This window comes from Muscardinus avellanarius, assembly GCF_963383645.1.
Source record: "Muscardinus avellanarius genome assembly, chromosome: 15".
Classification (NCBI taxonomy): Eukaryota; Metazoa; Chordata; class Mammalia; order Rodentia; family Gliridae; genus Muscardinus; species Muscardinus avellanarius.
This window is the reverse complement of record NC_137801.1, coordinates 48,535,323-48,549,116: the sequence shown is the minus strand read 5'-3', so window position 1 is coordinate 48,549,116 and position 13,794 is coordinate 48,535,323. Positions and strand designations below refer to the sequence as shown.

Here is a 13,794-nt window from a genome sequence, read left to right as displayed (position 1 = left end):
ACTGAGTTACAAAGGGCCTCACTAAGTAACTGAGGCTGTTCAAGAACCGTGATCCTCCTGTCTCAGCCTTCTAAATTTTGCTGGGCTTACAAGCCTGTATCACCATGCCCTGCTGAGGCATAATTTTTTATTTTTATCCATCCTACTAGCAAAAATCCAGATATAAACATCATATTTTGTTTGTGTGAATCTGTAAGGGAATCAGCAATAAGGATAGGAATGGAGCTGGGTGTGTGGCACTGCCCATAATCCCAGTATCTGTGAGGCTGAGACAGAAGGACCACAGGTTCAACACCAGTCTGGTTAATTTAGGGAAACCATATTTCAAAATAAAAAAGGGCTGGAGGTGTTGCTCAGAGGCGAAATGGCCCTGAGTTTTCTACCTCTGAGAGGTAGAATTCCTCAGTGCTACTACTTAAAAAAAAGAAGAGCAAAGGAGTTGGGCAGGTTCCAGATAAGCACAAAATACATTTACTTTATTAATATTATTATTATTATTTTATTTATTTATTTATTTATTTATTTATTTATTTTTGCGGCTCTGGGGATGGAACCCAGGGACTTTGATCTTAAAGTTACACCCCTGCCCTATGTTTTCTGGTTGTTTGTTTGTTTGTTTGTTTGTTTGTTTGTTTTGTGGTACTGGGGTTCCTGGAAACCCTTTTACCTCCGGGCTACACTCCCAAACACCTATTTTTTGTATTTTTATTTGGAAACAGGGTCTTCTAAGCCAGCAAAGCTGGCTTTGAACCTATAGGATCCTCCTGTCTCCGCCTCCCAAATGCGGGGATTACAAGCATGTGCCACCACACCCGGCCCCCTGCCTTATTATTTGTTCTTTATTTTGAAACAGGGTCTCACCAAGTTAGGGAGTGCCTCACCAAGTAGCTGAGGCTGTCCGCGAACTGCGATCCTCCGGTCTCAGCCTCCCAAATGCTGGGATTACAAGCGTGCGCCACCATGCCTGGCTTACATTTACTTTTTGATAATGATGTTTTTCTGCCCAGAGGTGCACTGGTTAACGTGAAGTGTCTGTGTACAAAGACATAGAAAAATCCTTTAAGTGGCTCAGATACCTATATGCTGTGGAAAGGAACTGGTTAAATAAGTTGTGGTTTGGATATCCCATGATTTGCATCATTTCTGTTGCTGTGGAATAGCCTCCATGAGATACATATATCCATACATATATTTGCTAGAGATCCCTTTAAAACCCCTTAAGAAAAAGCAAAGGGAAGCAAAGTAAATGAGCATCACTGTTTTTCAATTGTCAGGAACTAAGTTTTTGCATGAGAGGTAAAAGATATAAAAATCCAAATGGTTAAATAAAATCTCAATAATTCCAAATTTCATTTGAAAATATCAGTAGGTTCTATTTCTCTTTAGGATATATGCTTATTTCTTAGCTCTCTTTATGTTAGGAGCAAGAAATATACATGATAACCTATGTTATCTTGTTACACTAGAAACCAGGGATATTTTGTTAAAGGACTCAGGACCCAATCTCTTCCTAATCAAAGAAGAAATGAAGCTGGGTATGGTGGCACACATTTGTAATCCCAGTACTTGGGAAGCTGAGACAGGAGGATCACAAGTTCAAGGTCAGCCCAGCAACCTAGTAAGGCCCTCACAACTTAGACCCTGTTTCAAAATAAACAATAGAATAGGACTAGGGGTGTAGCTCAGAGGAAGAGTTCCCTGGATTTAATCCCCAGGACTTAAAAACACACACACAAAAGAAGAAATAACTACCAGCATAAGGAATAAAGACAATGGATTAAACATTATATTTGTTGAAATTAATTGATTCATATTAACACTTAAAAAAGTCATTGATTACTTTTGTAGAACCGGTGGGAGGTCATTCTGAATCAGGGAAAGGTTTTGTTTTGTTGTTTTCCAGATTTTGGGGTTTGTTTTTTGGGTTTGGGGTTTTTTGGGTTTTTGTTTGTTTGTTTGTTTTGGTGGTACTGGGGATGGGACCCAGGGGAATTCTACCTTGAGTTATAACTCCAGTCCTGTATTTTTATTCTATATTTTGAAACAGAGTCTCACTAAGTTGCAGAGGGCCTTCCTAAGTAGCTGAGGCTGGCTGCGAACCTGCCGCCCTCCTGTCTCAGCTTCCCAAATACTGTGATTACAAGTGTGTGCCACTACGCCCTGTTATCAGGGGTTTTTTTGTTTGTTTTGTTTTGTTTTTGGCGGGTCTCGGGATGGAATCCAGGTGCATTCGACTTCTGAGCTACACCCCCTGCCCAATTTTTTATTTTTTATTTTGAAACAGGGTCTCACTAAGTAGCGGAGGCTGTCTGCGAATTGCAACCCTCTGGTCTCAGCTTCCCAAATGCTGGGATTACAAGCATGCACCACCATGCCCGGCTTGTTATCAGGGAATTTTTTAAAAAGAGATTTTAAAAATATTACAGCTAGCCAGGGCATGGTGGTACAAGCATGTAATCCCAGTATTTGGGAGGCTGAGATGAGAAGGTCACAGTTCATGGATAGCCTCAGCAACTTAGTGAGGCCCTCTGCAACTTAGTGAAGACACTATTAAAAAATAGACACTATTTAAAAAATAAAATCAGTCTGATGTTATATCTTGGAGTTAAAATACCCCTGGGTTCAATCCTCAATACCACCAAAAAAAAAAAAGTTTTTTTATCAGCCAAATACAACATGCAATAACTACCTGAAATACCTCACTCACCTTTTTATTTAGAAGGAAATATAAGATAAACTTGGAGATAACATAATTAAATATTTATGGATAAAATATGTTTGAGATTTGCTTCAGATAATTTACTTGGAACAGGAGCCAGAAGGAAGCAAAAGATGAAACAAAAGATTATCAATGTGTTACTCATTGCTGAGTGGTGGTTTTATGGAGAATTCTATTTTCCTTTTTCTTTTTTCTTTTTTTTTTTCTTTTTTTCTTTTTTTTGGAGGTACTGGGGTTCCTGGAAGCCCTTCTATCTCCGGGCTACACTTCCAGACCTATTTTATATTTTTTATTTGGAAACAGGGTCTCTTAAGCCAGCGAGGCTGGCTCCAAACCAGAGCGATCCTCCTGTCTCCGCCTCCCAAGCGCGGGGATTACAAGCGTGCGCCACCACGCCTGGCCTAGAGAATTCTATTTTCTAGTTTTCTATATGTTTGAAATTTTTCATAGAAGTTGTTAAGAGTAAAAATACGGTTTCTTTTATGTAGATGTGTTTGTACTCATTGCAGTTATTTTTCAGTTTGTGTTTTTTGTTGTTGTTATTCTCTAGATTGCCCCAGTAGAGAATGACAATAGCTATGATGAACTGAAAAGAGATGCAAAGCTTTGCCTATCACTAATGTCTCAGGGGTTGCTTTACCCTCATCAAGTGCCTTTGGTACTTCAGGTGCTAAACCAAGTAAGATTCTTTAATTATAATACTTACATCTGTTGGCTAGGATTCTGGTTTACCTTTAGGGTCAAGTGCAGTACACACAGTATCTAATTTTTGTTTTCATTTTAAATTTCACTATAAGAAGCTACATAATATTGGCCAAAGAAACAGACCTAGATTGACTGTGTATTTTCTGACTGCATTGTTAGTATGATGCATGCTCAGTTTTGTTTTTGTCATATGTAGGTTACATAATATAAAAATGAAAATGTTCTCATAGTTTTCAGGTTTTCAGCTTGATTACTACTGAAAAATATTTTTGTAGTGGAATTTAGTAGTTCTTAATTTTTCTTGCTTTCAAGACCCCACCTGCCACTACTGAAAGTAAAATTATATGCAATCCTTAGAGAATTGCCATTAATGTTAATAGTCTTTCATGTTAATAGTCATTAATCATGAATAATTCTCACTTCTAAAATTGGCTTTTACTTAAATGCTTTGTTCCCATTACTCCGTCATTACGCATTAGGAATAACTACCAGAAATAGCTCATTTAGCTTTTTATTGAGAAGGAAATATAAGACAAATTTGGCCTAACTATACCTGCAAAAGTACAACTGAACTAGAACATTACATTACTTGCATGTTTATTGCTATTTCATGTTCCTCTTAATACTGTTATTATTTGTGCCTATTTCTCATTCACAGACAGCAAGAAGCAGTTCTTGGCATGCAAGATACACAGTACTGACCTACCTCCAGACCATGGTATTTTATAACCTTTTTATTTTCTTAAACAATGAAGATGCAGTTAAAGACATCAGGTGGCTGGTTATAAGCCTTTTGGAGGATGAACAATTAGAGGTAAAACCTAAGTTACAACATCAAAATTCAGTTAATGTAAAGAAACTGTCATATTCCCCCTCTGAAGAAGTATTTGCACATTCGTGAGATGTGTTTTAATAAAACAAATTATTAAACAGTAACTGTTAAGGTCCAAGTCTGGTCCCAGCAGCTTAGTGAGACCCTCAGCAACTTAGCAAGATCCTGTTTGATAAAGAAGTTTTAAAAGACTAGTACAAATTAAAATCCCCAGTACAAAGAAAAGAAAAAAAAGAAGTAACCATTTGACTTTAACATAGTTATATATATGAGTAGTCTTGATACCCTAATCATTACCTTCTACAGCACAGATGGAAAATTTAAAAAGTATACAGGCATGTTGTTGATGTGTCTTCTCGTTGCAACTGGGCAGAATATTTTGTGAACCTGACCTTTTTTATCTGAGAAATTGGGAATGATAATTACCGTCCTTATTGATTTTTAAGGGATTAATCAATGTGTATGGAAGCAATTTGAACAAAGCAGAAGACTACAGATGCTATTATTCATTAGGCTTAAGATTGTTACTCTTTTTTCTTTGGTAGAGAAATTAAAGGCAATTTTTTTGGTAAGGTTATGAAAATATTTTGTACAAAAAGATAATCTTTTGCGGAATTGGAAGCTAATATTAATACCACAAAAGATAATTGTTTAGTTCAAATAGCCTAATGTAAGAAAAGCATGTTATAACAAATATGGAATAATAACTTTTTTTTTTGAACCAGCAATAGATAAAACCAAGGAGCATTCTGTCTCTGAGATACACCCCAGCCCTATTTTCTCTTTATTTTGAAACAGAATCTTGTTAAATTTTTGAGGATGGCCTCAAACCTGCTATCTTCCTATCTCAGCCTCCTAAATACTGGGATTACGGGCATGCACAAGATATAACTTCTAAAATTGGCCTTGGGGAATCCAGGCAGAGTGGTACACATCTGTATCTATAATCTCAATACTTGGGAGGCTGAGACAGGAGAATCACAGGTTTGAGGCTAGCTTCAACAATTTAGTGAGGCTCTGGTTCTTTTTTTTTTTTTTTTTTTTGGTGATACTGGGGGTGGAACCCAAAGGCTTTCTACCTCCAGGCTATGCTCCCAGACCTTTTTTATATTTTATTTGGAAACAGGGTCTCACTAAGTTGCCGAGAGCCTCACTAAGTAGCTGAGGCTGGCTTCGAACCAGTGTGATCCTCCTGTCTCAGCCTCCCAAGCGCTGGGATTACAAGCGTGCACCACCACGCCCGGCTTTTCTTTATTTTTTTTAAAGGGCTGGATTGTATCTCAGAGGTAGAATGCTCTGAGCAGTTGAATTGAATGCTGAGTTCAACCTTCATTACCAAAAAAAAAAAAAAAGGTCTTGAGAAAAGAAAATGTAATTGAAAATTTTACTTATTTTATGGAGCTTGGAAATTTTCCCATGTAGTGGAGTATTTATATGTTTATTTTGGAGTACCGAAAATGGATTTTTATTCTTGGGAAACAGAATAGAAATTTCTCCACCTGCCTAATGAGCATATATCCAGCTTTCTTGTTCTGAGAGCAAATGTCTAATTCCTAGGATACTAACAGAGCTACAACTCTGACAGGTCTTAGTGGAAAAATTTAAACTTTTTTTTTTCTCTTAAGCTAAAGGAATGGAAATGGAAAACTGGAACTCTCAAAAGTTACTATTATTATTGTTTAGGTGCTTGGGATTGAGTCCAGGGGCATTCTACCCCAGAGCCCCACCCCCAGCCCTTTTTATTTTTCATTTTGAAGCAAGAACTCACTGAATTGCTGAAGCTAACTTCTGATCCTCCTGTGAGCCCTCAAGTACTAGGGATTATAGCTCTGTGCTACCATGCCAGGCACAAAAGTAATTTCATAAATTTAATTTTTAGAGCATATGTTAATTAGCTTTCTGTTACTGTAACAAATTTTGGCTCACAATTTAGGGGGTGTCAGTCTTTCAGCCTTGTTTTCAGTTACATGGCAAAGCAGAGATCATAGTAGGAACACAAGAGAACAAAACTACTCACCTTATCACTGGAAAGGAAGAGAGTAAGGGGCTTGGGTTCCAGCACAATCCTAGTAACCTAAAGACATTGTTAGACTACACCTCTTCAAGGTTCCACTGCCTCCCAGTAATACCAAACACATAAGCCATAAGAGGATATTTAAGGTCCAAACTACAGAGCTGGGGCTGGAGCTTAGAGTAGAATCTGCCTAGGTTCACTCCCCAGTACTACAAAAAAAGAAAGTTCAGGACCAGCCTTGGCAACTTAGTGAGATACTGTCTCAAAATAAAAAAAGGGGCCAAGAAAATAGCTCAGTGATAAGAGCACCTCTGGGCCCAGTACCCAGTCCCACATAAAACAACGAAACAACTCCCAAGAAAACATGCAAAATTTGCATTCAGGTCAAGGGAGTCCCCACGTCAGTTCCTGCACCATTACTCCCTCCCCTCGTCCTCCATTATTCTTTTAGACTAGAGATTTCAGTTCTAATAGAAATTATTGTCTCTACAGGTTCGAGAAATGGCTGCTACCACCTTAAGTGGTCTATTACAATGTAACTTCCTTACCATGGACAGTCCTATGCAGATTCATTTTGAGGAACTTTGCAAAACAAAACTACCTAAAAAAAGAAAGCGAGACCCTGGTTCAGTAGGCGATACCATTCCTTCTGCAGGTAACATTGCTGGTAGAAAGCACCCATATTGTTTTGGGACTTAGCCAGGCTTACTCGATATATATTTAGAGTATGTGTATGTGCCCAAGTTTTTGTAAGTAATGGGAATAGTTGCATATAGATGGCAAGGCCTGGAATATAAAAGCTAAAATTGGGATAGGTACAAAAGAACCTATGCATTGTTCCATATGACTCTTTAAATAAGTCAAGTGTGTCTTCTACCCAAAATGGCTTTATAAAGTGATTCAGAATTAGTTACTTGGAGGGTTTCAAATACCCGTTTTTAGAATTTAGAGCCTAAGTGGAGGAAAAAACTGTAAGTAATCAAAGAAGCCCTCTTTTTATTTGGAGAGGGGAATATTCATATAAGGAGTATACCTATATGTTGTTTAATGGTGGATAAGTCCAGAGAAATACATTGTTGGCAATTTTCTCATCATATAGTAATATACTTAGACTATACTGAAATGGCTATGGCACCACTAAGAAACATAATCTTATGGGACCACCATTGCGTATGCATTGTAGTGTTCAAAATGTCATTAGGCAGTGCACAACAGTACATCACTAGTCATTTAATAAGAGACTAAGAAGAGACATTACAGGGGAACTTCTAGTGTAGTTAAAAGTAAATAAGCCAGGCATGGTGGCACACGTTTGTAATCACAGCATTTGGGAATCTGAGATAGAAGGATCACAGTTCTCGGACAGCCTCAGCTACTTAGTGAGGCCCTTTGCAACTCAGACCCTGTTTCAAAAAATAAAGAATAAAAAATAGGGCTGGGGGTGTAGCTTGGAGGTGGAATGCCCCTGAGTTCTATCCCCAGTACCGCCCCCCCCAAAAAAAAAGCCAGATGAGAATTACATCTGACTACTATGTTATGTTTAATGAGAAATTTAAATGTGAAGAACCATTTGACCTTGCCACCAGCCACAATCAAAAGAATAACAGACAATACATGGAAAGATTAGTAAGAAATTTACTGAATTTTAGTGTAAAGTGCTTGAAATAATAAGGTTCTTAAGCAATAAGTATATTTGCTTCATAGTTATGTCATCTAGTTACTTAATAACACATTCCAATAACCATTATTATTGAGCCCGGCGTGGTGGTGTACGCTTGTAATCCCAGCATTCAGGAGGCTGAGATGGGCGGATCGCGGTTCGCGGACAGCCTCAGCTACTTAGTGAAGCCCTCTGCAACTTAGTGAGACCCTGTTTCAAGATAAAGAATAAAAAATTGGGCAGGGGGTGTAGCTCAGAGGTCAAATGCCTCTGGGTTCCATCCCCAGACCTGCCCCCCCAAAAAAAAATCATTATTATAATTTGTTTGCTTGAGAACTATATTTTTAAATAATTAAGTATCAAAATACAGCTGAGCCTAGTTGCCCAGGTCTGTGATCCCAGTACTGGGGAGGCTGAGACGGAGGATCCATTGCAAGTTGGAGGCCAGCCTTTAGCAAGACCTTGTTTCAAAATAAAAAATAGAGCTAGGAGTAAAATTCAGAGGTAGAGTGCGCCTGAGTTCAGTCTCCAGTACCACAAACAAAAAATGTATCTAAAAATATATTTTTAGGTCTTTGTATCCCAAATAGCATTGTTTACAACTTTGAATATTCTAAAGTCTCTTTGCGTTATTGTCTTCGTATCCTCCATATTCCATGTAGACATATATACCATGCCTACAAACGTGTGTACACACAGCTTTATTTTAAAATTCTGATAACTTAGGGCTAGGTATGTAGCTCAGTGATTGAACAGTAGCCTAGCATGCATGAGGCCCTGAGTTTGACCCCAACACTATTTTAAAAAGAAAAGGAGAGAGAAGAAAATAATGAGAACTTCAAAGTACTTACATCACTATTAAAGGAACAGAAACTCCTTAGACTGTTGACACATTGCAGTTCTCTGTTTTGAGAAATACAGACACTTACACATGGTGTATGGGGATAGTCCCATCCAGAAAAACACGGCCTAACTGGAGAGTGTTCTAGGATCAGGTATTGCACTTTGGAATATAAAGAAAGTTATCAGAAAAAAACATTACTGTGTTAGTTTTAACAATTAATATGACATAGTATGGTTTTGCTGTCACTGAGAAACGGCTAGCTATAGGATATCTTGAAAATTCTTAAATGTAAGGCTTAAATTCAGCCTCAAAAACCATGCTTTTGCTTTGTGCACTTACAGATTCATTTTTTAAAACTCAGAAATGCACACATTGAAAACGACTCCTACCATAATTGAAATTTTTATTTTGCTCTAACAAATGCATTAAAGACCATAAATATTTGCACATATAATTGTCTTTGCAGAGTTGGTCAAACGCCATGCTGGGGTGCTAGGACTTGGTGCATGTGTTCTCTCTAGCCCTTATGATGTTCCCACCTGGATGCCCCAGCTCCTTATGAATCTCAGTGCACATTTGAATGATCCTCAACCTATTGAGGTACAATTCTTTCTTGTTTGTTTCTTTGTACATGTAATAGCTATGTTTTATAAGATGCCGTTTGTATTAAATTTTCTGTATACTTTTTGAGTTTGTTGTTTTGATAAAGATATTGCCTCTGGCTAGGTCAGGTCTTGTCTCCAGTAATTATTAAAATTTTGTACTCCATCCTTCCATGTTTATTTGAGATCTTTTGGTAGCAAGAAAATTATTGTAGTAGCTTCTTCCCTTCCCAGTTCAGTAGAAGTAAAGTGTCATCAGTATTACCTGAGTAGTTAAATTTTATGTTTCTATTTTTTTAGCATTTTGTATCTGGAAAGTACCCTATTGTAAGCTGTAAGCTAATATTAAGCAGGAATAACTGATGGTATTATTTAATAGTGAATGCCTATGTTCCTAAGTTAAAACAGTCAAAGGCAGATTGTTTAGTCCTTCTCACCTTTGTAAGTAGATGTGTGTATTTAAACTGGCCAGTTGGACACAGTTGACTCACACTGTTATCCTCACATACTTGGAAATCTGAGGCAAGAAGATCACAGGTTTGAGGCCAGCCTCAGCAATTTAGTAAGACCCTATATCCAAAAAATGTATTGGGATTGAGGGTGAGGGGCTGGGTATGGCAATCCCTGTAATCCTAGTAACTTGGAAGGCTGAAACTGGAGGCTCCCAGGTTCATGGCCAGCCTCAGCAATTTAACAAGGCACTCCGCAACTTAGTGAGACTTGTTCAAAATAAAAAATAAAGTAGGACTGGGGTATAGCCCAGGGGTAGAATATCTCTGGGTTCAATCCCTAGTACCACCACACAAAAAAGGGGGGAGCTGAGGTATAGTTCAGAGATAGAATGTCCCTGGTTTCAATTCCCAGTATCTAAAAAAAGAAAAAGAAACAAACTGGTCTAATAATGTACTGTAAGTTCCATTGGTTTGTCCTAATGTGAAGTTAATAATCCTACCAAAATTTAGTGGTTTGGGAAAATAAGACTGACTTGTTGGTTTTGTAGCATTATTGTCACAGACTAATCTCAGTCGGTTTGTAATTGTCCGTTCCCGGTCAAATCCTCAGAAAGATGGGGCAAAAGGCAGGTGGAGTTCTGCAGCCTCTTGTCTGCAGCGATTCTTTCTCCTTTAGGGACTGAATTTTCTTTAGGTCCCTAAATGACGACGCTTTGGAAAGAATCTGAGGTGGACAAAGGCTTCTTGAGCCAATGACACTTTATTACGAAAACCCCAAGAAATTTATACCCTTCCCCAGTAAAGTTAAGAGAAAAGGGGGGATGGGTGTCTTTCAGCTGGCTGTTGGCCTTTGAAGAATTAACTCCTGTTTCTCTCCAAGGTCTTGCAGATAAGCAGTTCCAGGTGGCAGCCTCCCAGAATAGTCAAGGCTTGGGAGCTTCTCGGGGAATCTTCTTTAACTTTTCCTGGAACTTTTCCATCTTTTTGGGCTCAGTTCATATAGCAAGTGTGGGGAAATGTGGTGATTCAGGTGGATGTGATGGAGTTTCTTCAGGTGTTGGCATCTTATCTTCTAAATCTGAAAGCTTAAGCATACTCACAACACAGTTTGGCAGACAAAATACCACAAACAACACCACAAGGTTCTTAGTTCTAATTGTCAGACGTATTTCCTTAACTGCTGAGCACTCTTCTTTAGACAATAAACCTATTAAAAACCTACTCATCTTTAATAATCCACTTCCCTGTCACAAACCCTCTATAACCTGCTTCTAACTTTCTAATTCTTTCCTTTCCCAGTTGGGACTTTCTTATGATAAGCTCTTCTTCATGCAAAAATGCTTTTCTTACTCTTACGGTATTTCCTTTCCTTCATACATATATATTTAGAACGTCTGTCCTTTATTTTGTCATATTCATCTTTAACTATGCGGTCAGTCAACAGTCTTTTTCTTTGGGTCTATTGTATTTGGGCAGCTAAGTTGTTTCTTTAAGGTCACACATAAGGTTTTTCTCTGTCTCTAGGCAGGATTTCAAGGGTAAACAGTTACTTTTGAACTGAGCTACTTTGTCGGAGTTAATGGATAGTGATGAAGGTCGGAGGCCATTTGTGTTTGCTGCAGCTGGGGTGCTTATCACAGTACCTGAATTCTGGCCAGTTTCTCATTATTGTTGAGCAGAGCCAAGGACGTTTAAACAAATTATTAGAGAGTTTATTTTCACGGACTCAATTTCTTTTTATAGTCCTAATTTCACATCACTGGAGCAATTCGTGTAGAAAGTTAAAAGGAATAATAGTGAAGGTTATCTAAAAGTGGGGGGTACTTTGGCCAGAGACGATACCTCCTTCTCGGGGCGTTTTTGCCGATTTAACTATGTGGAGTGGGGTCTCAACACATAGATGCCGAGGCAGCAGGATGTCTTGGCACATTATAATACTTGTAACTTGTGAGATCTCAAGTTTAGATGGATTATTACTTAACTGAAAGTATCCTACATATGTATGTAACCCTGGTTGTTCAGAGATGTTAATACGTATATGGGTTGTCTGCTTTACAGATGACTGTAAAAAAGACCTTATCCAATTTCCGAAGGACGCACCATGACAACTGGCAAGAACACAAACAACAATTCACTGATGACCAACTGCTTTTCCTCACTGATCTCCTTGTGTCGCCATGCTATTATGCATAGGAGGGTAAGTCGGCAAAGTTCTGGATTTACAGATGTGAAAGTCTCTGCCAAACGTCATTCTTTGGTGACTGAAAAGTGGATAGAAGTTTTTAAATCTTTGCTGACACTTTTATATTTTATATATTTTGGGGGGGGGATGTTTATTTTAAACATGGCTTTGGGGGCTGGGGGTGTAACTCAGTGGTAGAGCTTGTCTTAGGATGGGCCCTGGGTTCAGTCCCAACCACAAAATAAATAAAAGTGGCTTTTGCTATGGCTAATAGAAGTAAGTTCCCATAGGATTTTCTCATGCCTTTTTGTTTCCAATAGTAAGCAGAGAATTAATATAACTGCTTTTGGACCCTTGTAAATGAGTAGCCTAAGTAGCATGGGAATAGTTAGATAAAAGAAATCTTAGGCCAGATGTGGTAGCACATGCCTGTAATCCCAGTGCTTGAGAAGCTGAGATAGGAAGTTTACAGGTTTGTGGCCAACCCCAGCAACTTAGCAAGGCCCTCTGCAACTTAGTGTGATCCTTTGTCTAAATAAAGAATAAAATAGGGCTGGAGTGTAGTTCAGAGGTAGAATGCTCCTGGATTGAATCCCTAGTTTAAAAGAAAGAAAGAAAGAAAGAGAGAGAGAGAGAGAGAGAGAGAGAGAGAAGAGAAGAGAAGAGAAGAGAAGAGAAGAGAAGAGAAGAGAAGAGAAGAGAAGAGAAGAGAAGGGAGGGAGGGAGGGAGGGAGAGAGAGAGAGAGAGAGAGAGAGAGAGAGAGAGAGAGAGAGAGAGAAAGGGAAGAAGAAGAAATTCTTAAATCTTGTTGCCTTCTGAGTGGGGTCTGGACATTTTGGGTTGTGGTGAAAACTGAAAGGAAGAGCCCAGAAGCCTTTTACTAGGATAGGAAGAATTAAGAAAGCCTTTTATTAAAGGTGCTTTAGAATTGAGTGTCTATTACCTAATTGAATTTTTTTCCTCCCTGATACAGATGACTAGTCCTCACTTCAGGCTCTTTTCATCAAAAACTTCAGATCCTCAGGTACCATCTGTGGTGGCTCTCTATAGGTTTAAAACTCTGCCTATGTTGAGCTCATATAATTTTGGTGGTTTCCATGTTTGGTCTCTTTAGTCTGTGTTCCCAGGTTCTCAACCACCATTTGATTTTCTAATTTGTCCAGAAGTGGTTTCAGAATAGTGATCACTTTTTCTTTGAGGCATCTGACAGAGTCACAAAGTCTCCGACTAGAAATAATTACCCAGTATGATCATGACAACCAAGACCAAACACTCTAGGAACTTATTTATTAAGAAACCGTTTTCTTGGAATGGAGAATACCCATCAGTAATACAGGTCCTGTCATTTGATCATCTCAAATTATTTTGAGTTGTTTCTGAGTGGCCATTGGACTGAGATGTTAGTAGGGCAGTGGGCCATAAATATGAAGCCTTGAGAGCCTTGGGTCTGGAGAGCCAGAAGAAGAAAGGAAAAGAGGAGGGCAAGTCTCGAATCTAACTGTTGACCTGATGGATTGCTCAACCAAGTCACAGAAGCTACATCTATCTGTGAGCTTCCCACAGACTGGAGTTTTTGGTGCTGAATAGAGCCAGTTGCTGGGGAAAAAAAAATGGGGTTTCTTGAATAAATTTTTGATTAATTGTTGTGTGGGTATTAACTGTGTGATTTTGAAAATAAACAGCAACAACAGTAAACACTCTGACTGATTGGTTTTTACCTGTATTCTTTACAAATACTGTTTGACTCCCTTTGAAAAAGAAAACTGTTATCCTTCACCTAAGT

The 13,794-nt window shown here is 38.5% G+C and overlaps 1 protein-coding gene across 1 annotated transcript in view; it reads left to right on the top strand.

The window, feature by feature from the left end:
- Window positions 1-12,021, top strand: part of PSME4 (proteasome activator subunit 4) — a gene marked incomplete at both ends in the record, with an annotated part of 114,043 nt that extends 102,022 nt beyond the window's left edge. Inside the window, 5 exons of the mRNA XM_080711939.1 lie at window positions 3,270-3,398; window positions 4,083-4,238; window positions 6,763-6,925; window positions 9,241-9,374; window positions 11,887-12,021. Of these exons, the coding sequence (XP_080568065.1) occupies window positions 3,270-3,398; window positions 4,083-4,238; window positions 6,763-6,925; window positions 9,241-9,374; window positions 11,887-12,021 (717 nt within the window). The remainder of the gene's footprint in view (window positions 1-3,269; window positions 3,399-4,082; window positions 4,239-6,762; window positions 6,926-9,240; window positions 9,375-11,886) is intronic.
- Window positions 12,022-13,794: the final 1,773 nt, after the last annotated feature.